General features: G+C 35.7%; 3 protein-coding genes across 3 annotated transcripts; 2 read left to right on the top strand and 1 right to left on the bottom strand.

The window, feature by feature from the left end:
• Positions 1-8,272: 8,272 nt before the first annotated feature.
• LOC140809665 (uncharacterized) lies at positions 8,273-8,716 on the bottom strand. The gene is made up of 2 exons (XM_073167365.1): positions 8,587-8,716; positions 8,273-8,472 (listed from the first exon to the last, which is right to left on the bottom strand). Exons 1-2 carry the CDS (start codon positions 8,714-8,716, stop codon positions 8,273-8,275), a joined length of 330 nt encoding a protein of 109 aa, XP_073023466.1.
• Positions 8,717-9,484: 768 nt separating this feature from the next.
• On the top strand, positions 9,485-15,441 carry LOC140842458 (somatic embryogenesis receptor kinase 2-like). The gene is made up of 11 exons (XM_073210386.1): positions 9,485-10,157; positions 10,973-11,105; positions 11,187-11,258; positions 11,859-12,002; positions 12,378-12,449; positions 12,568-12,639; positions 12,730-12,842; positions 13,456-13,587; positions 13,670-14,011; positions 14,151-14,545; positions 14,820-15,441. The coding sequence occupies exons 1-11, from the start codon at positions 10,058-10,060 to the stop codon at positions 15,132-15,134; spliced, it is 1,890 nt and encodes a 629-aa protein (XP_073066487.1). The 5' UTR covers positions 9,485-10,057; the 3' UTR covers positions 15,135-15,441.
• A 1,034-nt stretch (positions 15,442-16,475) lies between these two features.
• On the top strand, positions 16,476-18,063 carry LOC140842449 (large ribosomal subunit protein eL30). Its single transcript, XM_073210373.1, has 5 exons — positions 16,476-16,613; positions 16,751-16,856; positions 16,954-17,055; positions 17,736-17,804; positions 17,901-18,063. The coding sequence occupies exons 1-5, from the start codon at positions 16,593-16,595 to the stop codon at positions 17,942-17,944; spliced, it is 342 nt and encodes a 113-aa protein (XP_073066474.1). The 5' UTR covers positions 16,476-16,592; the 3' UTR covers positions 17,945-18,063.
• The last annotated feature ends 7,136 nt before the right edge of the window (positions 18,064-25,199 follow it).

Genomic DNA, 25,199 nt, shown 5'->3' on the forward strand with positions numbered 1-25,199 from the left:
GTCTTCCACACTATCTCTCCTTTATGGAAACTTTTCTTGTTAACTCTTTTGTTGTAGATCCTCGCCACTTTCTGTTTCTGTAACAGCAAAGCATTGTACGCTTGGATTCTCAACTCATCTAGTTCTTCTAGCTCCATGATCATTGCTTCATTATAATGCTCAAGGGAAAGTTCATTTTGCTTTGCCACTCGCATTGATGGCACCATAATCTCCAATGGGAGCACTGCACCATGGCCAAAGGTAAGGGAAAACGGACTCACTCCGGTGGCAGTCCTCTTGGATGTTCTGTATGCCCACAAAGTTTCTGATAATAGCCTTGGCCAATCCCTAGGATTCTCTTCCATCATCTTTTGTAGAATTTTTATCAACACTTTATTTGACGCTTCGGCTTGCCCGTTTGACTGTGGGTAATGAGGGGATGAGTTTATCAATTTAATTCCATAGTCTTCTGCAAACTCCCTCATATCTGAGCCAGTGAACATAGTTCCCTGATCCGTGGTCAATGACTCTGGAATTCCAAATCTATGAATAATATTCTCTTTCACAAAGTTAATGACATCCCCTTGCTCCGCTTTCTTCAACGGCACTGCTTCTACCCATTTAGTGAAAAAATCTGTAGCCACAAGGATGAACGAGTGGCCTTTAGATGATGAAGGGTAGATTTTCCCTATTAAGTCCATGGCCCAGTCTTTGAATGGACATGGTTTGACAACACTGTGAAGTTCATCGGCCGGAATTCTTTGGATGTTCCCGTGTCTCTGACATGGCTGGCATCCCCTAGCATATTTGATGCAATCTTTCAGGATGGATGGCCAATAGTAGCCATACCTCCTTATCAACCATCTCATCTTTATTCCAGATTGATGCGCTCCACACACTCCCTCATGAACTTGCTTCATGATCTCCAAAGCCTCTGGGAAGCCTATGCATCTGACGAGCAGACCATCTAAACCTTTCCTGTACAAATCATCCTCCACTAAAACGTAATTAAGAGCTCTCATTTTTAAACCATGTGGAATATCTTTCCCGGTTGATTCTAGCACCATTTTCATGTTATCCCTCCAGTCCCCAGCTAAGTTTACATCCAAGTTGAGCGTGTCTACCTGAATCCCTCTTTGCTGAATTGAAGGGTGGTTTTTCTTTTGAATCAACACCAGCCTGTGTGTAAGTTCCGGAGACATCTTCAATCCCGAAGCAACCTGTGCCAACTCGTCTGCCTCTCAATTTTCTTGTCTTGGGACGTGTACTAATGACACTCCCTCGAAATCATCTAGAAGTTGGGATGCAGCGGTATAGTAAGGAGCTAAGGACAAACTTGTGCATTTGAACTCCCCTGACAGTTGTTTGAGTACCAGCTGAGAATCCCCTGATATCAATAACTCTTTTGCCCCTAAGTCTTTCAGAATTTCCAATCCAATTACCAGTGCTTCGTATTCCGCTTGATTGTTGGTGCATGGGAAATCCAAATTAAAGGATAGAGCGGTTTTCACACCTCTTGGGGAGGTGATCACAATACCAGCTCCAGCTGCTGTTTCTGTACTTGATCCATCAAACTTCAACTCCCAGGGTTGAACTCCCACTCCACAAACTGGAAACCCAACCTGTTCTCCAATAAACTCATCAAGTGAAGGGTGATCAGCTAAAAAATCGGCGATAGCTTGGCCTTTTACTGATTTTTGGGGATAATATGTCAATGTAAACTCGGCCAATGCTAAAGACCATTTGCCAATTCTCCCAGAGAGGATTGGTCTATTAAGCATGTATTTAATCAAATCGGTTTTAGCCACCACAAACACTCTTGATTGAATCAAATAATGTCTTAACTTAGTACATGCATAATACAGTGTTAAGCATAGTTTTTCAATCACAGATTATTTCACCTCTACTGGAGTAAGGAATCTACTCAAATAATAGATGGCTTGTTCATTTCCCTCATGATTATTTTGAACTAGTAGGCATCCAATTGACTCATGAGCAGCAGAGATGTATAATTTAAGGGGCATTCCATACCTGGGAGGCATCAGAACAGGTGGGTTAGATAGATAACCCTTGATCACATCAAAAGCTTTCTGATGCGACTCCTCCCATTTGAACTCCCCGCTGTCTTTGAGCTTCAACAGCTGTGAAAACTCCTTTGTCTTCCCTGCAAGGTTAGAGATAAAAGGCCTCAGGTAATTCACTTGCCCAAGGAAGCGTTGCAACTCTTTCTTGTTTCTAGTCGGATTTGCTTCCATAAACGCTTTGGCTTTGTTTTTATCCACTTCAACTCCCCTCTGGTGCACAAGAAATCCCAGAAAGTTTCCTGCCTTCACGCCAAATGCACATTTCAATGGATTTAACTTCAATTCATATTGCCTCATTCTTTGGAAACTCTTCCTCAAGTGCTCAATGTGATCAGTAGATTGTTTAGACTTTACAACGATATCATCTATATATACTTCAATATGATGTCCTATCATGTCATGAAAGATGGAGTTCATGGCTCTTTGATACGTGTCTCCCGCGTTCTTTAGCCCGAATGGCATAACAAGCCATTCAAACGTACCAACAGCTCCCGGGCATCTGAATGCTGTTTTGTGAATGTCAGTCTCAGCTATTTTGATTTGGTTGTAGCCCGAGAACCCGTCCATGAAAGACAACAACTCATGTTTAGCCACTGAATCAATTAACATATCAGGTATCGGCATCACATATACATCTTTGGGAGTTGCACAGTTCAAGTCTCGGAAGTCGATGCATATTCTGACCTTGCCATTCTTCTTCATTACTGGCAAAATGTTTGAAAGCCACTCGGTATATCGGACTGGCTTTATAAACTTGGCCTTCAACAATTTCTCAACTTCCTCTTCACTTTCAATTCAACTTCTTTTGACATGCGACGAGATGACTGTTGAAATGGTTTGAAACCTTCTTTGAGTGGAAGCCGGTGTTCGACCAATTTTCGGTCCAACCCTGGCATGTCATCATAACTCCATGCAAAACAATCTTTGTATTCTTTCAACATGCTGATCAAGTCTTGCTTCAACTGCTCTTCCAGTAGCTTACTCACATATACTACTTTTGGATTCTCAAGCTCCCCCAAGTTAATCTCTTCCAATGGGTCTTGAACTTCACGTTGGACATCTTCCAGTTGAGATGGCGCCATCAACAACTCATCGACTTGGAGCTCATCATCTTGGTATTCTTCTTCTTGGACAACTTCAGTTCCATAAGTGTCTCATGCTTCCTCTTCCTTTAGTTTTTCCAGTACTTGCTGCACATGTGCCTTCCATATAGAGGTTGCAGCTACCTCCTTTTCTTCTTGGTTCGAATCAATCATCAATCTCCTCAATCAGTGACTGAATTGTCGGCCTCGACGGCACGATAACAGTAGGTTTGAGGATTCTTTCCAACACCGAGCTTGGAGTTGGTGTTTGCATGTACAGTGGATTTTCTTTCTTGCTATTGCTACGGATTTTGATGGGCCCAAAATCCCCATTGTAATATCTGGCTTCTACTGCACTTGCACTTGTTTGGAACGGTTGTCCATCCGCTTCTACGACCTCCACGTCATCCCCCTTCCAAAATAACAACAGTTGGTGCATTGAGGATGGTATGCACTGGTTTGCATGGATCCAATCTCTGCCTAACAACGCTTGGAAGTTGGCGGAGGAGTTTACCACGAAGAATGCACATAAAGATGACATACTCCCCACAGTAACATCAGCGGGGAGTACCCCAATGGTCTTGGTAGTTTCCCCTGTAAATGCAGCAACCGAAACTTCTGAAGGAATCAAGTCTTCCTCATTTTTGCCCAGACTTTTCAACATTCTTACTGGGAGAACGTTTACCGCTGAGCCATTGTCAATCAACACTCTAGACACTTGCTTTCCATTCAAGTGGGCTTTGATGTACAACGGCCTTATGTGCTTGGTCATGGCCGGTGTAGGCTTTTCAAGTATCACCTGCTGAGGCTTGTTTCGGTGACCCTCCTTGATAATCACTTTTGAACTCCCTTCAGGGAGTTTACTTGGCTGATCTTCTTTTTGCGACGATTCATGAGGTATCAACTCCCCGTTCCCTTCTTCTACCATTTTAAATCTCTCGGGTAGTATCACCACTCCAGTGGCACAATCCACAGTGATGTGAAATTCCCCAACGCGAAAATTAATTGATTTCCTCGCTTGATCATCCTCTTCGCTTAATAAATCATCATCGTCTTCAACAAACTTGTCCTCAGTAGCCGATCTTCCAAACTTTGATTTACTCCCCACTGGCTCCTTGGAGACTGGAACATCAATTTTGGATTCATTCCTCAGCTTAGCGGACTCCTCTCTTCTTGCAATAGCTCTTTCTCTCAACAGTCGTCTCTTTTGTGTCCTAGTCGGTGGCCTAGGGAACTTTTTGTGTTGGGCCACTCTCCAAGACTCACTAAACTCTCCTCTGGCTGGAAGGACGTATCTCGGCTTTACTCCACTGTTCTCAATCATTTTTCCTTTTGTGATTTCGTATGAACGCCGTTCTCTGCCTTGATCAGCTGATAATTTTCTAGTTTCCACCATTCGTGACTCAAATGCATATGCATTTCCCCTGTCCGAATACCTTTGACGATGATTGCAAGATGACTCCCCTCTAAACCATTGTTTCTCCACCACTGGTCTTTCAAGGAAATGTTGATTCCTCGGCCTAAAGGCCGCGGATTCACCAACATTTCTGGGGAAACGTGGTTGAATTGTGCGCATTCGATTGGCACTATGCCTTCCAGATGCTTCAAACATTTGACCCTTTGGAATCCAGTATTTCTTGATTACTCGGTCTTTCACTGCAAAGGATCGGCTTCTTTTCTCATTGAGAAGATCCCTCAAATCTGTCACATTCACATTAACCAAAGCTACCGGGGGGAAAGGATCATCATCCACCGCCATAGACTCTTGTTTGTTGGGGAATTTCACAACTCCCTTGTTAATCCTATCTTGCAAAATGTTCTTGAACGCCCAACAAGATTTGGTGGCATGATTATAGGAGTTGTGGTATTTACAATACTCTCGTCCCTTCAGCTTTTCTGTAGGTGGCATTTTGTGATCAGGCGGGAACGTGATGAACTTTTCTTTCACCAAGAAGTCGAAAACTTCTTCGGTCTTTGATACGTCGAATGTGTACTGCATGTCTTTGGGGAGTTGGGAGCTGTTCTTCTCTGTTGGCTTCTTTTTTAGCAGGGGAACTGTGCAAGACCCGGCCGATTGCATCTCTGCCAATGCCACCTCTTCCACCTCCTGATAATAAGACCCCATAGTAGTTTTCTTCTTGTACGACTCTTCACGCAATAGTTCTTCGTATTCAGCCACTTTGGCAGCTAGCTCGAAGAAATCCCTGAACTCTATTCCCTGGAATTTCTTCCTCAATTCAAAATCTAGCCCCTTTTGTGCCATTTTCACGAACTCGGTCTCCGGTAGGAACACCTTGCACCTATTCTTCATCTTCTTGAACCTGTCTATGAAATATTCCACAGACTCTCCTTTCTTTTGAGTGACTCTGGATAAGTCCGCAATGCACACTTCAGGCTCTGTTCTATAGAATTGGATGTGAAATTGCCTTTCCATCTCTTGCCAACTCATTACTGAATTTCTGGGGAGTGAAGCATACCAGGCGAATGCAGTCGCAGTGAGGGAATTCGGGAATAGCCGCAACTTTAGATTGTTGAAGTTCTCCAAGTTGGCTAATTCCCCGCACTGGATAGTGAATCTGGCTATGTGTTCCATGCTGGACTGGCCATCCTCCCCGGAGAATAAACTGAAATCATGAACTCTATAACCCCTTGGGTACGGGTTATTCACGTCAATGTAGTCTGGATAGAGTTTGTGGAACTCTGGGCGGCCAATCTGTTTCAAGGCCGGCCCATATAACTCTTGAACAGCTTCTCTCACCATTTCTGGATCAATCCCGTGCATGTTCCGAGCGGGGAGTTGGTGATGGTAGTAATTTGCCCCCCGAGCTTGGAACCCTGCATTTAAACCAAAATTACCTCCTGGTACGCCCCCATCCACTCCTTGATGATCCATGTGGGACATGTCATCATAAGCTCCCGGTTGGTACAGAGGATTGGTCACACTGTACACTTGAGTAACTGGTTGTTTCGAGCTCCCCACTCCGTGAGCACGTGGATATGGCTGTGATCTTCCACCTAAAGTTTCTTCTCTCTTGTGAGGTGGTGTGTACCTTCTCTCTGGATGATTTGGGAGAGTGAACTCCGGGCGGCGAGGATCGCCAGCCCTTGAGTTTCCAACTCCCTGGTCGAATTCCTGGACTTGGTTGCTTCCTTGGCCAGTCTCTTTGACAGTGGTATTTTGCTCCCCTCTGGTAGATTGATTCGGTCTACTCAGTAAAGTCTTCAAACAGTCGGCCATTGCCTTGGACAGGGCCAGTGAGATTTCCTCAATCTTTATAGCAGTTAACTCTTCCATCACCTTGTTTGAAACTTGATCGTATGTAGTAGGAATCTGCAGATCTACTTCTTCAGTATGTGGTTCAACAGTAGGTTGCTCTGGCTGTGGAACCTGAGTTCCCTCTTGATTAGCCAGAGACTCCCCACTCTCCTGGTTGACATTTTCTTTTCTCCTTGGCGCCATAGTGCGGGTCCCACCGGGCGTGCCAAAAATATGTTTGCACAATATTTGGTATTTGCGGGCGTGCCAGGTGCGAAGTGCACCGATATGTGTGAAAATGATAAAAATCTAACTTCTAAAAACTTGACGATTATGGATACTAAATTTGACCGTCGGTTCTAATCTCCTAAAACAAATGCAACGCCAAAACTAAGAAAATTATTGGAATTTGAAGAAAATAAATCCCTGACATTGTTTATATTTTCAATAAACCGTAGGAATTTACAAGACGTAAAAATATAACAAATAGAATTGCTGAAACATGAAACGAGAAGATGTAAATTGCTAGAAATATGCTGGAATGATTAACGACTAAAGCTTGAAGATTGCAATTTTGCAGAGAGTATTTTGCAGAATTTTGTGCGTAGTTCTGTTGTGTGTAGGAGTTCTCAGTGTTTGCCGATCCCTTCTTTTTCTTCGCTTTGAAAGGTAGTTTCTTCCACTCCCCCATGAGCCCATGATTTTTCCCACTACCTTCGCACGATTTCCATTTCTTTCCTCCCACGTTGTAATCGGTTTAACTCGATAAGAATTGAATTGATCTGTTATGGGCTTTTATAATTTAATTGGGCTTAACATTAAATTGGGCTTTCATAATTAATTATTTTTAGCCCAAACAGATGGGTACCATCGATACACTGACACCTCATAAACTATTCCTATTATGGATTTCTCCTCTTTTACGTCTTGTAATCAAATATACTTGACGTAACCAAATTAACTTATTATGGTGAACCAAAAGTTGAAAGTAACACTAGAAATAATTAGCAGCGAATATCTTAGGTTGGAATTTAGGGGCTAGTGAGAAAGATATAGATATGATGAAACCAACTCTTTTATTACACGCCAGTCATTTTCAAAGTAGTCTGTCACTTGTAATTAAATTCCAAAATTTTAACTCTTTTAGTCAAATTAGCCTTATCCTTTTTAATCCCTACTTTAGCTATGACTCGTGATTGCATGAGAACGGGAAATCGACTAGGATTTGATGTTTGACCAAGTGTGGAGTAAGTGGGTCATGATAACGGGGCGAGTTTTTGCTTGGACTGTCCCGTCGCTATCCACGACTCAATTTTTGATTATACCTGTCACTTTCCTCTCACACACTGTTATACTTTTGTCCCAACACAAATTAAATATCTTTTTTTTTTACTTTTTTATTTAATTAGTTGTTACCTATAACATAGGCCCACATAACATATGGAGATATTATTACATTACACGAGTTTAAATATTATTGTTAATATTACTATTAATTAATATATCATAATGATACTTGTAAGATAAAGTCGAAAAGGATGTGAGAATTAATTTTTAAAATATAATGATATCTATCACTGTCGTATTTTGGGTATCAATTAGTTACCTAAATGGCTAAATACCTTGGTTGGAGTGTTGGACTAGTTAATTTGTTGGCATTTTCTAAGTGCACGTGCGATTGTGTTTTTTTTTTTATGTGACTTTACACTTTGTTTGGCTAAATAATTAATTGTATCGTAGTGAATCACCTAATTTACATATTATACTTCACTCTTTTTTTTTTTTTAAGCCTAAAATCAATTGACTTTCATTAGCTTAAAACAAGTTCATTACAATCGTGAATTAAAGCATCATAAATAAAACTAGGATCATCATAAAAGGACACACGGACTAGCGTGAGAAATGGCCGCTCGAGCAAGGTTGTGGGCAAACATATTCGCTTGTCGTCTTCTAAATTGAACTCTGTAATAACGCTCTCTGGACAAAAGAGAACGGCATTCTCCAATAATTGTTCCAAACTCACTGCGATCCACCGCATTTGCATGAACCGTCTCCACCACGGTTTTCGAATCTGATTCAAATATAATATGTTGCATATCCAAAGATGCGGCCCATGTTATTACCTCAAGTATCGTACCTCAAGTGATCCCTGGAGTTTGAGCATCCTACCCGACCATAAACTCACCCTTTGAATCCCGAACCACTGCTGCATATCCGATCAAGCCCGTCTCTCTGAAAATTGCCGCAGCTACATTGCATTTCATGAACCCTGTTGGTGGCTTCGTCCAATTACGCTCCTCCTCAGGCGCATTCATTTGAGAGTGTGTAGCATGAGGTGATTTCCGAGCCTCTATCCAGTTATTGAGAAGCTCAGCAGATAAATTAATATTGTTTTTGCGACTACTTTTCGAAATTTAGTCTATATTTATAAATATAAATATATATTATTTTAATTCATTAAAAATACACGCTTTCCAAGACAATAAAAGTATATTAGTAAACATAAAAAAATGTTATTAAATGTAAAAACTAATATGATAATTGAAAAAGGAACCAACTATTAGAGACGGGGTGAAGTATTTAACTTAAGTGTCAACATTAATCCACGAAAGTTGAGATCTAAACATTAGTTCAAATGGATTAAAGAGATTATTAACGTGTAATATATTGTATTTGTATTTTATCATAAAAAAATTATCTCTTACTACCTCAATGGTAAGTAAAAAGTACAATTCTATCTTATTATTTTAATATTATCAATGGTGAGATGTAATTTATATGGAGAAGTCTTTTGTCAGACGGTCTCACGAATATTTTTCTGTGAGACGGATCAACGCTACTAATATTCACAATAAAAAGTAATACTATTAGCATAAAAATAATATTTTTCATGGATGATCAAATAAGATATTTGTCTCACAAAATACGACTCGTGAGATCGTCTCACATAAGTTTATGTCATTTATATGATGACATAATTTGTGGAATTTCAATCTATCTAATGATAAATTGCACATATATTCAGTATGGGATTCACATTATTATCTAAATTATTTATACTAATTAATATGGATGAATAGTCAAGCGTGGGAGTGAGTATTACAGAAAAGGTGGGGTGGAGGATTAATGGTGGCATACCGAGTTCTTTGCGTAGAGAGGCAGAAGCCGTTTAAAGTTTAGCTCTGAACGCTACGGGCAGCTTCTTCCCACCGTTCGGGCAGGCGACACACTCCCAAAAAGAGAATAACGATAATTATTCCACACATTCGCACACTCTCTCACCTCCACAGTTCCCACTGCACAGAGAGAGAGAGAGTATTTTACAGAAGGTTAAAAGTTTTGCAGGAGTGCCATTAAAAATTTCAAGAAATTGATAAAAGTCGTCCCAAGTACAATGTTATCTTCGGTAAACTACTCAAGAAGCCCGTTTCAGCTTCTTGACGTTGGGGGATGCGGGGTTAGTTCTTGAGAAGTGCGAGGTCGGAGACGTGGAGTGGATGGGTTGACTGATGGTTTATATATCTGGGTTTGGATGGCTTTAATTTAAATTCCGTCTTTCGTTATTTGGATCTGAGTCTGGTGAAGTTAGACTACTGTTGGATATGTAGATATAATTTTTTTTAGATATATATATGCATATATATACATATATATAAATGGGGATGAAGAACATGGAAAGAGAGGGGATGGTTTCGGTGGTAGTTTTGTTGGTCCTGATTGTGCATCCGCTGAGGTGTATTTATGCTAATATGGAAGGTTTGTGCTTTCTAAAGTGTTTATTTGTGTGTCAATAGTTTTGATTTTTTCCCTGATTTTATTGGGCATTTAGGTTTTGTTCTTCAGGGTTCTGTATTTCTTCTTGACTTTTTTGCATTTTTCAAAAAGTGGGGGCCTTTTGGTTGGGTGACGGAGTTAATGTTTCTCAGTTCAATCGGAAAAAGTGTGCTCAGATTTGTACTCGTTAATTATGTGCATTTTCTTAAATGAATGCAGGAAACGTTGGCGATGAGTTTGTATTATTAATTCTGAGTATTTCTGGTGCATGTTATATTTCAGTCATTGATTTCTTCTGAGCTCATATTTATTATATATATATATATATATATATATATTTGAACGATTTGAATTAATCTAGTTTTTAGCTATCAATCCCCTTGTTGGCACCTTATAATGCTCATTTGGTAAAACTTTGTGCTTGAGCTTACCCGATTTTATTGTTTTTTTTCTGGACAGAACAGAATGGTTACCATGGTGGTTAAAAAAAACTTGAGCCTGCTTCATGAAACTATTCTTGAAATTTAATTGCACATGGTATCACAATTATTGATAAAAAAAATGATCCTTTAGGTTGGAATCTGAAATAGCCTCACGTGAAGTTGAATTGATTTTGCATGATTTCTAATTTTCGATGTTCCATTTCAAGTATCTTAATCTACTGTGGATCCTAGTTTTTCACCCATTGCTTTGATGTTATTAAAAAATTTTACTTTCTTGCAATTTTGGAGAGAACTTTACTTATATTAGGGAAATATCACTTGTAACATCTAAGTTCAGTTGGAATGGTCAAACAGGTGATGCTTTGCATAACCTTAGAGCAAACCTGGCGGATCCAAACAATGTGCTTCAGAGCTGGGATCCCACCCTTGTCAATCCTTGCACATGGTTTCATGTCACCTGCAACAATGACAACAGTGTGATTAGAGTGTTAGCATCACCATTGAAGATTTTATGCCATGCTTTCATGTTCCAATTAGTCTGTTTCCGATAATAATTTTTTGTTTCCAGTGATCTTGGTAATGCTGCATTATCTGGTCAATTGGTTCCACTGCTTGGCCTGTTGAAGAACTTACAATACCTGTATGTCATGTTTGAATTATCTACGAGTATTTTTTACTGGCTTTTCTATAGAAGAATCTAAACCTTTTTCTTCTTCATTTCAAACCTTTTTTGAGAATATTCACTATTCATGTTCATGCTAAATATTTGTCAACGCACTCAAGATTATTTTGAGAACTTCGTTTAGAAAAAGATCATCTCCCCATAATTTGGGATGTCTATTTGTGTGATTTTAAGAGGTTGTAAGCTATCTAGGTTCTAGACATATGTCTCTTGCATCCAGCAATTAAATTTTCACATCTCGCTGGAAGATATGGCATTTTCTCACTCTTTTTTTTTTTGCAACCAACAACAAAAACATAGACATCAAATCAAATTTGGAACATGATTATGACGAGATACTTTTCCGACCATTGGCACAAAAGGGGATCCTGCATCCATGTAGCCATGACTGTTTTCTATGCCTATTCACTTTTCTTTGTGAACTAGAAGCTGTTCATTTCTTACATTTTACGAGAATTTGACATGCTCTAGTGTTTGTTGAACAAATTGACTAATGATTTTCTTTTGTTTGAACTTACTCAGCATTTCTGATTTCTTTAATGGTTTTATCTGTGATAGGGAGTTATACAGTAATAACATAACTGGGGCAATACCTAGTGATCTTGGGAATCTGACAAATTTGGTGAGCTTGGATCTGTACTTGAACAGTTTCACTGGCCCCATTCCAGGCACGTTGGGCAGGCTGTCGAAGTTGCGCTTCCTGTGTGTAAAGTTATCCTTGCATTATTATTATACTATTGCATTTCATAGCACACTCCCCCACCCTCATCCTCGGAAGAAACAAATCTTAAATGAATTGTAATGCATATGATATGTTATTCTTACATAGGCAGTCGAGATTAGTGGATAATTAACTATGTGAGAATTTGGACCGAGGATACCGAAACAAATTGAAGAGGACAAAGCAAAAAATTATCCGTCCATTTTCCTTGCTTAGAGAAGGATTTTAGTTAATACCTTCCACGGAAAAATATGATATGATGCCTTGACTTCCCTCATGATGTTTTCCTTCTTATAATATTTCTTAACAACTATGGGATACAACTGATTTCTGTTGTTATGTCATTGCAAGGATAGCCGGCTAAATAATAACAGTTTGACAGGCTCCATTCCCATATCATTGACCAATATATCATCGCTACAAGTATTGTGAGTGTTCATTTTGGTCTCAACTATTTGACTTTACTTTTTTATTTTGACGCACACACGTGAATTGTACAAGATAATAGTGATTTCACTGATTTCTTTTCATCACATTCTTATCCAGGGATCTATCGAACAACCAACTATCAGGTCCAGTTCCGGATAATGGTTCTTTTTCTTTATTCACACCTATCAGGTATTTGGCTGATATGTTCACTATTTTCAGTTTGAGTATAGACTCATGCCTATAATAAGTATCTGAAATAGGTGCTTTGCATGGTCACAGTTTTGCGAATAACTTGGATTTGTGCGGCCCTGTTACAGGACGACCATGCCCTGGATCTCCTCCATTTTCTCCACCACCGCCGTTTGTACCACCTCCCCCAATTTCATCACCAGGTCTTTTTCCTAGTTAGACGATTTAGGTTGGTTTATTTAGGAAAGGAAAAAAATGTGAGAATGCTTATTTGTTTTCATGGATCAATTTTTCTTTCAAATTGACTTTATGAAGTGAATGCTACTTATATTGTTGCTATCAACAGAGTTCATTTGTTCACTGTCTTAAAAGAAATGTGGACGAGTATTGCCAGGCTCCTTCAAAGATTCGTGTCTGCTTTTTTTAATATTCAACACCAGATAGTTGCATTGAACAGATTTTTTCTTTTTCTGAAGTTGCTTATTTAACTAAAGTAGTGTATACAAATCAAAGCTAACAATTGTTGCAGGTCAAAATCAATAAAGAAGTTACTTATTAAACCAAAGAAGTTTAATATAAGCAATTTGGATGATCACCAGATTTGAAATTTGTTTACAACCTGAGCCAGAGTATTTCAATGTGCATTTATTACAGTGTTGAATGATAGGATTAAGTTATCCGAGTTAACTTTTTTTAACCATCTCAATCTCTATTTTGTACGAAACATTATTAAGCTGTTAGAACTTTTTTTCGGATGTTTTTGATTCTGAGCTAGTTTCTCTATCGTAATATTTGAATTTACCAAATGTAACACAGGAGGAAATAGTGCAACTGGAGCCATAGCTGGTGGCGTTGCTGCTGGTGCTGCTTTGCTATTTGCTGCCCCTGCCATTGTATTTGCCTGGTGGCGTAGGGGGAAACCTCAGGAATATTTCTTTGATGTGCCTGGTTTGTGATTTGATTCCATACATATACTAAAAGTATAAATGTTCTGTAGCTTCATAGTAATTAGTATTTTCCTATCTTTCAGCTGAGGAGGATCCTGATGTTCATCTGGGACAGCTTAAAAGGTACTCTCTTCGAGAGTTGCAAGTTGCAACCGATAGCTTCAGCAATAAAAATATTTTGGGGAGAGGTGGCTTTGGGAAGGTATACAAAGGACGATTGGCAGATGGTTCCTTGGTTGCCGTAAAAAGACTCAAGGAGGAGCGGACACCTGGTGGGGAGCTTCAGTTTCAAACTGAAGTCGAGATGATTAGTATGGCCGTGCACCGTAATCTTCTTAGACTCCGTGGTTTTTGCATGACCCCAACTGAACGGTTACTTGTTTATCCATACATGGCCAATGGAAGTGTTGCATCTTGTTTAAGAGGTGATTCATGCATACAAATTTTACTTGATAAAATCTTTTGGTTCCATGGGTTCGTCTAAAAATAGTTGAATATTTTTGGCTTCTAAAGACTAAGCTCCAGCTTCAAGTGTAAACAACTCATCGATTATTCTATATGCAGAACGTCCGCCAAATGAGCTGCCACTTGATTGGCCCACGAGAAAGTGCATTGCTCTTGGATCTGCTCGAGGATTATCGTATTTGCATGATCACTGTGACCCCAAGATTATTCATCGTGATGTGAAAGCTGCAAATATATTGCTAGACGAAGAGTTTGAAGCTGTCGTAGGAGATTTTGGATTGGCTAAGCTCATGGATTATAAGGACACCCATGTGACTACTGCTGTTCGTGGCACTATAGGACACATAGCTCCTGAGTACCTATCCACTGGAAAATCATCTGAGAAAACTGATGTTTTTGGTTATGGAATCATGCTTCTCGAGCTGATAACAGGGCAGAGGGCATTTGATCTGGCTCGCCTTGCAAATGATGATGATGTCATGCTTCTTGATTGGGTATGCCATAATTTTCTTTTTGATTTTATCTGTCGCTAGTATTTTATGATTGCACATGAGACAGAAAAATTTATATTGGGGTTCCTTTTGAAACCATTTCCAATTTTAAATAATAGAACTAGGAAAAGTGCTCGAAATCTTTTTTAACACTTAAATTAAACCGTATAGAAGATGTATGATAAATTTAATTATATAAAATCTGATTCTAGAATATATTTATCTGATTTCCAACACATTCAAAATATGGTTTTAGTCACTTCAATTTCTATTTCAGGTCAAAGGGCTACTAAAAGAAAAGAAATTGGAAATGTTGGTCGACCCTGATCTGCAGAGCAAATACGTGGAGGCGGAAGTCGAGCAGCTAATACAAGTCGCTTTGCTTTGCACGCAAAGCTCTCCAATGGACCGGCCAAAGATGTCAGAAGTCGTGAGAATGCTTGAAGGCGATGGCTTAGCTGAGAGATGGGATGAATGGCAAAAGATCGAAGTACTTCGGCAAGAGGTCGAGCTAGCGCCACATCCTAATTCGGATTGGATTGTCGATTCAATGGAGAACTTGCATGCCGTTGAATTATCAGGTCCAAGGTGACCATCCTGACTCAAGTAAAGAAAGGAATTTACAGCGTCCCTCGCTCTTTCTGCCTTTTAAATTGCTACTTCTTATCTTTTATTTTAACAATTTTTTTTTTTAAAAAAAAACGTATCCCATGTATGCTGTGGTGAAAATAGTATTCATTATATTTATGCATTGGAGTTTGTTAGTTCTGATGAAAGTAGGAGTCGGAGCATTTGTGTAACTTAGGAAGTGCGGTGACAAGTTTGCCATTTTGTGAAAACTAAAGTTGTCCATACGATGTATTCATGACTATCCTTTTCCAATATGTTTATGTTCTGAATTTGATAGTTTGTCCATGTTTTGGATACGATAATTAGTTGTGTCTTAGTTAAATGAGACATTTGGCGTTTTAAAGCTAATCGACAGCTAAAATATACTTTCGTAAGTTCGTTCCAACTCTATCGAAAAAAGCAAATATGGTAGAAATTTTTGGAAATGACAAGTTAATACTTTGGTTTAGGCATAATTCTCGAGTTCAAAATATTCTTCAAATCGATCTTAGTGGGTTGAATATATGATATACACAAAGTGATTACCCGGAGTAATGTTTCGTACAAACTAATAATATTCAAAAATTGGGCACTGTTCATGTGGTGCATAGATATTACATTATGTTTGAGAGAAGTTCCAATTCTTTTAAACACAAAAATGCAACACAAATGGTTGGCAAGAGAATAATAGGTGCAAAATATATCTACGATTGAAATTCAATCTTTTGGAATTCCATGATTGGGTGAAGATGTATATTAAATAAAATTTAATTTTAAAAAAATAAATAAACTAGATTCTCGATGATTTTACTTTTAATAATTGTTCCGACATATGAATCATATAATGTCCTGGTGAGGTCATATCTCGTGTGGATAATTTTATTTCGTATATATCGAATAGTAGCGACTACATTTCTATATCATAAAAACAAATAATAATAATAATAATAACGATATATCGAAATCAATGTATAAACATAAAAATTACAAACAACGTGAAGATGATTTAAAATTAAGAGTGAGTTTCATGTTGACCGTCTTACGGATCATAATCTGTGAGACGAGTCAACCCTACCTATATTCACAATAAAAAGTAATACTCTTAGCATAAAAAATGATACTTTTTCATGGGTGATCCAAATAAGAGATCTGTCTCACAAATATGATCCGTGAGATCGTCTCACACAAGTTTTTTCCTAAAATTAATTGTTTCAAGATTGAGATAATGTTTCAGGAGTACAAAACTAAATTATAAGATATTTTCCTCGAAAATATCCGGCCCACATCTAAATGATTCTACATAGAATGATGGCCCTTTTAGACAGAGTGGCCCAATGGGCTTAGAAATCAAAAGGCGAAGCTCATTCGCTAACCCTAAACATAAATTTGCATTCTCATCGCTCTCTCCCCCCTATTGGTCTTCAATTTCGCTGCCGCCGCCATGGTCGCCGCTAAGAAGACGGTGAATCTCTCTTTTCGTTGCACTGTTATATGTTTATTAGTTCAGACACAGTGAAATATAAGATTTATATGAATATGCTATACTTTGATCAAAATTTTTGTGGCAAAATAATACTCAATTGAAATGGGCGAATGCAGAAGAAGACCCACGAGAGCATAAACAACAGACTGGCTCTCGTGGTGAAGAGTGGAAAATACACTCTTGGTTACAAGACAGTTCTGAAGACACTCCGAAACTCCAAAGGTTTAGCTATTGTGAATTATTATTTTGTGAGGAACGTGTTTTTATGTTTTGTATTTCCGAAATTGATTCGATGTGTTGGGGGTACTGGAAATGCCAGGTAAATTGGTGTTGATCTCCAACAACTGTCCACCTTTGAGGAAGTCCGAGATTGAGTACTATGCCATGCTTTCCAAAGTCGTGGTTCATCATTTCAACGGAAGTGAGTTTTCTGGGTGGTTTCTTTGTTTTTTTTTCATTTCGCTATCCATAAAATCTGCATTTTTGGTGTGTTTGTGCGTGTGAGATGGGTAGTAGGCATATGTTGATGCATACTATGTACTTACGTGGATGGTGTACTTAATTGTTGTTTGTACTTGTTGGTATTTTTGCCTGTATATAGTCTTGCTGGAAGGGAAATTTGATGACAAGTGATTCTAAAGTAAGCAATGCTCGGTTGTGATTACGCAGTTTCTTCATTGTCCCTTCCCGATTGAAAAAATCTTCGTGGTTTATTCTTTCATTTTATCCGCTTTCTTTTTCCCCTTGGTGGATTTAGTTTTCGAGTTCTGTTGAGATTTTAGTGTATCCTTGTTGTAATGAATGACTCATCTCAATTAGAGATCCATTGCATGTTTCCTTTATTTTTTGTTGATTTAATATCCAGAATTTCTTAATCATGTTATTATACTTAAATCGACAAAGCATTCGACACCACTGAGCAGATGTAAATAACCAGAGCCTGTATTGTTGCTTAGCTTCTCCAGACTCTGCCATTTCAATATATTTATAGCCCATTCGTACAACAGTTTGAAAAAATCTGTCTTCCTATTCTTTTCCTTTATTGGTTTTCATGTATTCCCTTTTCATTCTAGCTTGTTGTGGTGGTTCTATATTTTGTAGACAACGTTGATCTAGGAACTGCGTGTGGAAAGTATTTCCGGGTGTCATGCCTCAGTATCTTGGACCCAGGTAAGATGAAGCAAAACATCTCCATCTCTACTTAGCGATTGTCTTTGTTTTGCAAAAATTTTGGGAAGTAACGTTGAGTATGTTAAATAATTTCAGGTGATTCTGATATCATTAAATCTTTGACTGGAGGAGACCAATGAAAGGTGGTATTGCGATAGAACGAGTGTAACCTTATTCTCTTTTGTTTTGAGGATTCAATTCGTCGTTTTGAGTTGTATCTCAAGTACCTTATTTATAAGAACAATGTTTTTTCGATGTTCGCGACATTGTTTTGTTGGCTCATTGACCTTTAGCCATTGAGGTTTGGATGCATGACAATCAGTTTCTTTTACTATGGAAATTAGCATTCTTTCGAATGGTGTACAATGGTATTTATATACAGATATTCATACAACACAGCACGAGTATGTTATGCCTTGCTGTCAATCATCTCCTAATGTAACCCTCGATGGGGCTGGCAAAGGCCTTGCAGTCCTGATTCGAGCATGATCAAAAGAACATTTCGAATAATTTTATTTTTCATAAAATAAAAGATATTTGATTACTACATTTCATTATAAAATATTGTTTATTCCGTTTTCTTTGTGTTGTTTTATAGTAATAATACTAATATGCCGAATGTGCCCGTTTCGCTTTTAAAAAATATTTAAAATTGTCCCATTATGTGAATCATTATGTTGTGTATATTAAAATAAAATTGTATTACATTTGATAATATTATACTAAACCTGAATTTGAAGAGTAGTTTTTTAAAATTAGATTATCTACAATCCAATGAACTTTGTCTTAAATAAGCAAGAGAAACTTTAGAAGAAAATATTAGTTGGCCTAATAGATTTATGGTATGAAATTTCAGCGTGAAAGATTTGTTTGGATAAAATTTTAATTATTTTTGGTTTTTGAAATATGTATTGTCGTAGGATGCGTTTCGGCTAAATTTTTTTTTTCCCTATTTTTTCATACACAGAAAAACAATCGTATTCTTGTTGAGATGAAGCATCATCGAAACTAATGCCAAACCAAAATATTTTAGATTGCGATTAGATCGGATTCATGAATTTGAATTTATAGGAATAAATTTGAAATTGAGTGAGGTGTATTCAATTCAGAATTTTGATTACTTTTAATGATTTTTTTAAATGATAGACTTTTATGGATTTGATAAATTTTATTGACTTTTATAGAATCTCACAGATTTATAAACAGATTTATGTGGATTTATGTAGAATTTTTTGCAAGATTTTTATAGACTTTTGTAGATTTTTTTTTATAGAATTTTATAAATTTGTACTTAAGTATAACATGTGATTTTTTATTAATTTCTTTGAACCAATAATTATATAACATATTCAATTTGAAATTATTTTTAATATTTATATTAATAAATAAATTTACTTATTTAAAAATTAAATCGTTTAATCCTTACATGTATATATATGTGGGTTTATATGCATGTTTGTAAATTTTTTAAAATACATCAATTGATTAATATGTAATCTTATTTTTAAATTGATAATATAAATGTAAAAATAATATTATTTATTATTGTGTGAATATAATTTTGTATAAAAATATTATAGCTTACACATTAATTAAAAATACGAAAATGAATTTAAAAAATCATTGTTGTTACGAAACTATTCAATTATTAAGAATTAAACAACATTTTTTTGATCATCTTTTATTATTATTGAATATTACATTAATTTGTATAAATCATAAATTAAAAATCACAAAATCAATTCTATAATTCAAAATTTCCCCGTGTTATTAAAATAAAAAATTATTAAATAAACAATCAACCAAAAAATGAAAAATTTGAAAAAGAAAGATGAAAATATATATAGAGATACACTTCGAAAATTTGAGAGATTAATAGAAATAGATGTGAGGAGAGAAGATATGAAGATATGTGTTGTGAAACGACATAGAGAGAGTTAAAAATCCATTCAAATCTTTGGGTGAACCAAATACAATTTTTTACAATTTGTAGTTGTACCTTAGGCTTTAATGTTTGTATGTCAATGAATTCCATGGAGTTATTAAAAGTCCATGGAAAATTTGAATACATGTAGACTTTTATAGAGTTTATAAAAGTCAATGTTGAATACCACTTGACTTTTTAAAACTCCATGAAAGTCTATTTTGAATACCATAAGACTTCTATAGAGTATGCAAAAGTCTTGATTGAATACCTCTAGATTTTTAAAATCTACAAAAGTTATTAAAAGTCAATAAATTTTCCACGTTGAATACACCCCATGAAGCTTTGCCAACATAAGGATTTCAAATCATTCATGTTAATTTTAAACCAATTGGATACAATAGATTTGATGCATGGATTTGAAATCAAATTCACTCAAATCTTTCGATCCAGATACAATTTTATATTTGAGTACCTACTTTCATATTTTAATATATTAAAAATAACCCCCAACGAAGATATAAACCAAAAAAATTCAGAAAAACTCATATATTGTTCACGATATAACTCATTTATTATTATGATAATCTATACTATATTATAATAATAAACCATGAATATTGCAAATTAACCTACTCAGCATCATAGTATAATCGTAAACTGATCGTATAAACCCTAATCTAATCTTAAAAAAATATACTAAAATTTTAAAAACATGAAAAAGTTTGACTATCTAGCCTAACTGTTATTCATCCAACTTGAAGATTTTGATCAACATTCATACTCGCATGAACAGGAAAAATTCAGACAAGCTGCATCAAAAAATCGTGAACCCCATAAGTCTGAGCATACTACTAAGCAGCACTCTTCACTGTCGCAATATACATCATGTACGTCCTTAAAACACGTCGGGATATCGTACGAAAGACGCGATCTTCTTCCTGCATACGTACGTATAGAGGGAAATTGAGTAAACATGAATGTAGTTAGTAGCTAGAGTTTCGAAAATACGACAATCGTCTTCCATGAAATTTATCCAAAATTTAAAAAAAATTACCTAATAGTTGTTTACATAAGAACAAGATCAGAAACAAGAATTACCTGAGGTAAGAGAAACCAGGAAAATCATCACCACAGCGATTATCAAAATCTTCGCCATATGCTCAAGTTTGGCTCGCCTTTTAATTTCTACCATATTATTATGTGTGTGTCTACTATATATATATATATATATATATATATATATATATATTCCTGGATTCTTTGTAAATATTGGTCCTTATCAATAATATTACGATGATGTTAAAATAATTTAAAAAAAGGTTAATCTTGACCAAGAGATAAACTTAAATAATATGCTCTCTTCTATTATAATAACTCTTTTTAAGATCATGTTTTGATAAAAACAAAAATATCCCTGAAATAATAATAATAAGTCATCTTAATTTTAAAAATATCATAAAAAGTAAATTTTGTTTAGTAAATTAAATTTGCAGTTTATTTACAATATATATATGTGTGTGTGTGTGTGTGTGTTTATCTGAATTATTTTAAATTTTAATGATAGTATTACATCTCAGGAGATCTTTTGTTAGACGATCTAATAGATTTATATTTGTGAGACGAGTCGACCCGATTTATAATATTTTTCATGAATGGAATCGAGTCAGATATCCATCTCAATTCTCACTAAATTGACAAGTGAGACGGTCTTATTTGACTTTTCATGAAAAATAGTATGTTTCATATGAGACGGTCTTATGGATCTATATTTCGTGGGATTGGTCGATCCGATCGATACCTACAACGAAAATTAATACTTTTTACATAAAAATATATTTTAATGGTCAAATCGAATATGATATATGTGACGTAATTGATAGATGTGACGGGCTACTAAGAGTTTTTGTGTTTTCTTTTGATAATTAACAAATGAATAATGCTAAAGGTACAACTAATATATCGTTACAGCAATATTTACAACCATTGTATCGCGAGATTTTACTGTTATATCACGAGATTTTGTATTCAATATATAGTGAGATTTTGACAAATTGAATTTTTGTATTGAATTTTTTGTGTTGTATAAATTGATGTACAAATATCGATATATATGTAGCATCACTCTTAACAAATATGATCAAAATAAATTTTTAGTGTGCACTGAACCTGACTACGCCATTAATACTCAATATTTTATTCGACAAAATAATAATCACTTGGACATTTTTCGTTTTTTTCCCTTGATATGTAGCTTAAGTATATTAAGTACTGATTTATTTTCAAATAAAATTATGAAGAACAATATTAATTATACTCCAAACTGAAAATAATTCAAATATCATCCAATCGCCAAATCCAAAAATCACTCAGTTCCCGGTGATGCATATTACTATACCATTAGCTGTCACTGCCACCTCTCTCTCTCTCTCTCTCTCTCTGTATTCAATTCAGTACATCTGTACTCTTTCTTCTCTACTTCTCCCTGTATATATATGAATCAATGGCCCCAACCTCCATGCACAAACAAAACCATTCACCTAAATTCTCCCTATTTTTATGTTTTTTTTCTGATGCATAACTGTCCGGATGGGTGACTTTGGTGATTGCATTGGGTTGGAGAGCTGCGTCTATCTCAAACCCGATGTAGAAATACCAAAGTTGCAGGGCGGAGGTGTATGTCTCCGTCGACGGAGGAGCGAAGCGGCGGAGAATGGGTACCCGCCGCCGATGCAGCACGCGGCATGGGTGATGAGGAAGTATTATACGAGTGATGGGAGGTTGGTAATCAAAGAAGAGAAAGCCGAACGCGGCAAATATTTCCAGGCTCATCGGTGCAATGGTCGCCTCGTACTGAATATGGTCCAGCTCGAAGACGACGTTTCTGACCAGCCACCACCTTGTGCTGAGGAAAGATGCGAAGAGGAAGAATATGTAGATGGAGATAGGATCAACGGTGGGGACGGAGGGATCGAGAAAGGAGATGATCGGACGGTGGAAGAAGCGTTACCGGAGTGCTTCAAGGGCAACGGTAGCGATGGGTTTAGGGTTGCCTACCCAGCGTTTAAGCTGTAATTACCTGAGCATCAATTTTGTTTTATTTTTCAATTTTTAATTGTTTTCCCCCTTGACTTGAACAATATTTCGGATGCATTTTTCAAATTTTGTTTCCTTCTTTCATAATTAATCGGTGTTTTAATTTTCATTATACTTGTTATTTCCATGTTACAATACAGTAAGACACAGTTAAATAATTAGATCAATTCGTGCAAGAAATTGATGGGAAATCGAAACCTTGTCCGGTACTTATTTAAAAATTATAATATTACGCATGCACCACAATATGTATTAAAAGTAAAGTAAAATTACACACATTAGTGACATGTATATTATCAAATAGAATATATTAATTTTAGTAAAATAGTTAAATTTTATTGTAGCAAATAGAAAGTTAACTCCTTAGCCTACTTTGGTCATACTACTAATTAATATCGTTTTACTAAAAAAAATATATAAAAAAATCACGAGCAAATGTAATTTTAAAATATTTAATATGAATTTAACTATTTAAGCATTGTATTTTGATAATTGTGTAGATAATCACTGGATCTTGGTAATAGTTAGAGAAGCAATGATGCCAATTTTAGACAGGCCTATGGAGTTGTCTCGCTGCCTCCAATACTGGTTACCAAAATAATAATATTTTAAATGTCGATGTTACTCAATAAAATATTATTTATTAATGAAATAATCTTTTTTTTAAATCCTTATAAAATATAATATAATTTGATGTTCACCATTCAGAGATTGTGAAATATTTCGACCAAATCGTCGTTAACACCTGATTGATTTTTTTTAGTGTTGTTAGATGTGAAAACTGCAAAATATCATTATCATCTAATTGAAATTATTTCACATTCTTGGTAATTATAGTTAAAGCTTTACCTTCGAATTCTTAATTTTTGGGATCTTTAGAACAACAACAGTACTTCATTCAAATAACTTATGATTTCATAAAACATGGTTGATCGTCTCACACAAATATAAAAGTCAGTCACATACAAAAATTTATCGAAAACGAAGACCATCTTTGAGATCATTCCATCCATCGGAGTGATTATTTCGAGCGTAACTCGACCTTCGATCCACCATGAAACCAAGCTTATTTCGGCCTTCTGGATGCTTGTCTTTCGACGCTGAGAATTTTACCAGATTGTGCTTTTAGACTTAACTTTCAATTTGATCATTTTTTCTTATATATATATATATATATATATATATATATATATATATATATATATATATATATATATATATATATATATATATAAATCAAAGAACATATATATCGTTTTGAAGTGTAGATTTAAAATTAATATATATAGTACACATATATTATCCATCCATATCTAAAGCAGGTTTAAAGTTGTATATAAAAAAAAATACATATATATATATATATATGTGTATATATATATGTGTATATATATATATGTGTATATATATATGTGTATATATATATATATATATTTAAACCTGCTTTAGATATGGATGGATAATATATGTGTACTATATATATTAATTTTAAATCTACACTTCAAAACGATATATATGTTCTTTGATTTGTAATTGTTTATGTATAGATATTATAAATGGGGATCGTTTAAAGTTGTACGTGCATGAAATGAGCGATAGTGGCTTTTTTCTTTATTTGATTCGGTGGGGGGGAATGTATTAATTAATTAATTAGGGAACGTACAGGTGAAAAGATAATTAATCTGTCCGTCAAGTCACACTAAATTCCATAATTAAAAGATATTAATATGTATTTTTTTTTAAATTTATTATGAATTTTCCCTAACCAATTTCCTAATAATTTTTCGGCCCCCGATACCGTACTTTAAAATTTGAACATATTAATACGGAATCAAATATTGGACTCCACGTGTAATTTATATATTATTATTATTATTATTATTATTATTATTTTGCTATTATTTGGTTTTGTAAAAGCATTTTTTTAAAGGCAAAAACTTGTGTGAGACGGTCTCACGGGTCGTATTTGTGAGAAGGATCACTTATTTGGATCATCCATGAAAAAGTATTACTTTTTATGCTAAGAGTATTACTTTTTATTGTGAATATGGGTAGGGTTGACCCGTCTCACGGATTATAACCCGTGAGACGGTCTCACATGAGACTCACTTTTTTTTAAGAAGTTGGGAACTATAAATATTGAATATTAATTATGTATTATTCAACATTCAAACTACCATTTTCAGGAGAAGGGAAATTCAAATTTGCTAAATCCAAACGTAGCCGAATAGAGACGAAGCTTGATTTGTCGATCATTCATCCACGACATATGATCGAATTGTAATTTAATATGTAAAATAGTGTTAAGTATAATATCGACATTCTCGATAAAAAATAATTGATATTATTAAAAAAAATGAAAATTACATAATTAA

This window comes from Primulina eburnea, chromosome 1 (genome assembly GCF_022965805.1).
Source record: "Primulina eburnea isolate SZY01 chromosome 1, ASM2296580v1, whole genome shotgun sequence".
Lineage (NCBI taxonomy): Eukaryota > Viridiplantae > Streptophyta > Magnoliopsida > Lamiales > Gesneriaceae > Primulina > Primulina eburnea.

Bases quoted from the DNA above. Each gene is read 5' to 3' on its own strand.
- LOC140842458 (XM_073210386.1), top strand. From the start codon at position 10,058: ATGGGGATGAAGAACATGGAAAGAGAGGGGATGGTTTCGGTGGTAGTT. The intron at 11,259-11,858 runs GTATGTCATGTT...TATCTGTGATAG, and splicing joins TTGAAGAACTTACAATACCT to GGAGTTATACAGTAATAACA. The intron at 14,012-14,150 runs GTGATTCATGCA...TTCTATATGCAG, and splicing joins TGTTGCATCTTGTTTAAGAG to AACGTCCGCCAAATGAGCTG.
- LOC140809665 (XM_073167365.1), bottom strand. From the start codon at position 8,716: ATGAATGCGCCTGAGGAGGAGCGTAATTGGACGAAGCCACCAACAGGG. The intron at 8,473-8,586 runs GTGAGTTTATGG...TATTTGAATCAG, and splicing joins AGTGGTTCGGGATTCAAAGG to ATTCGAAAACCGTGGTGGAG.
- LOC140842449 (XM_073210373.1), top strand. From the start codon at position 16,593: ATGGTCGCCGCTAAGAAGACG. The intron at 16,857-16,953 runs GTTTAGCTATTG...TGGAAATGCCAG, and splicing joins GACACTCCGAAACTCCAAAG to GTAAATTGGTGTTGATCTCC. The intron at 17,805-17,900 runs GTAAGATGAAGC...AAATAATTTCAG, and splicing joins CCTCAGTATCTTGGACCCAG to GTGATTCTGATATCATTAAA.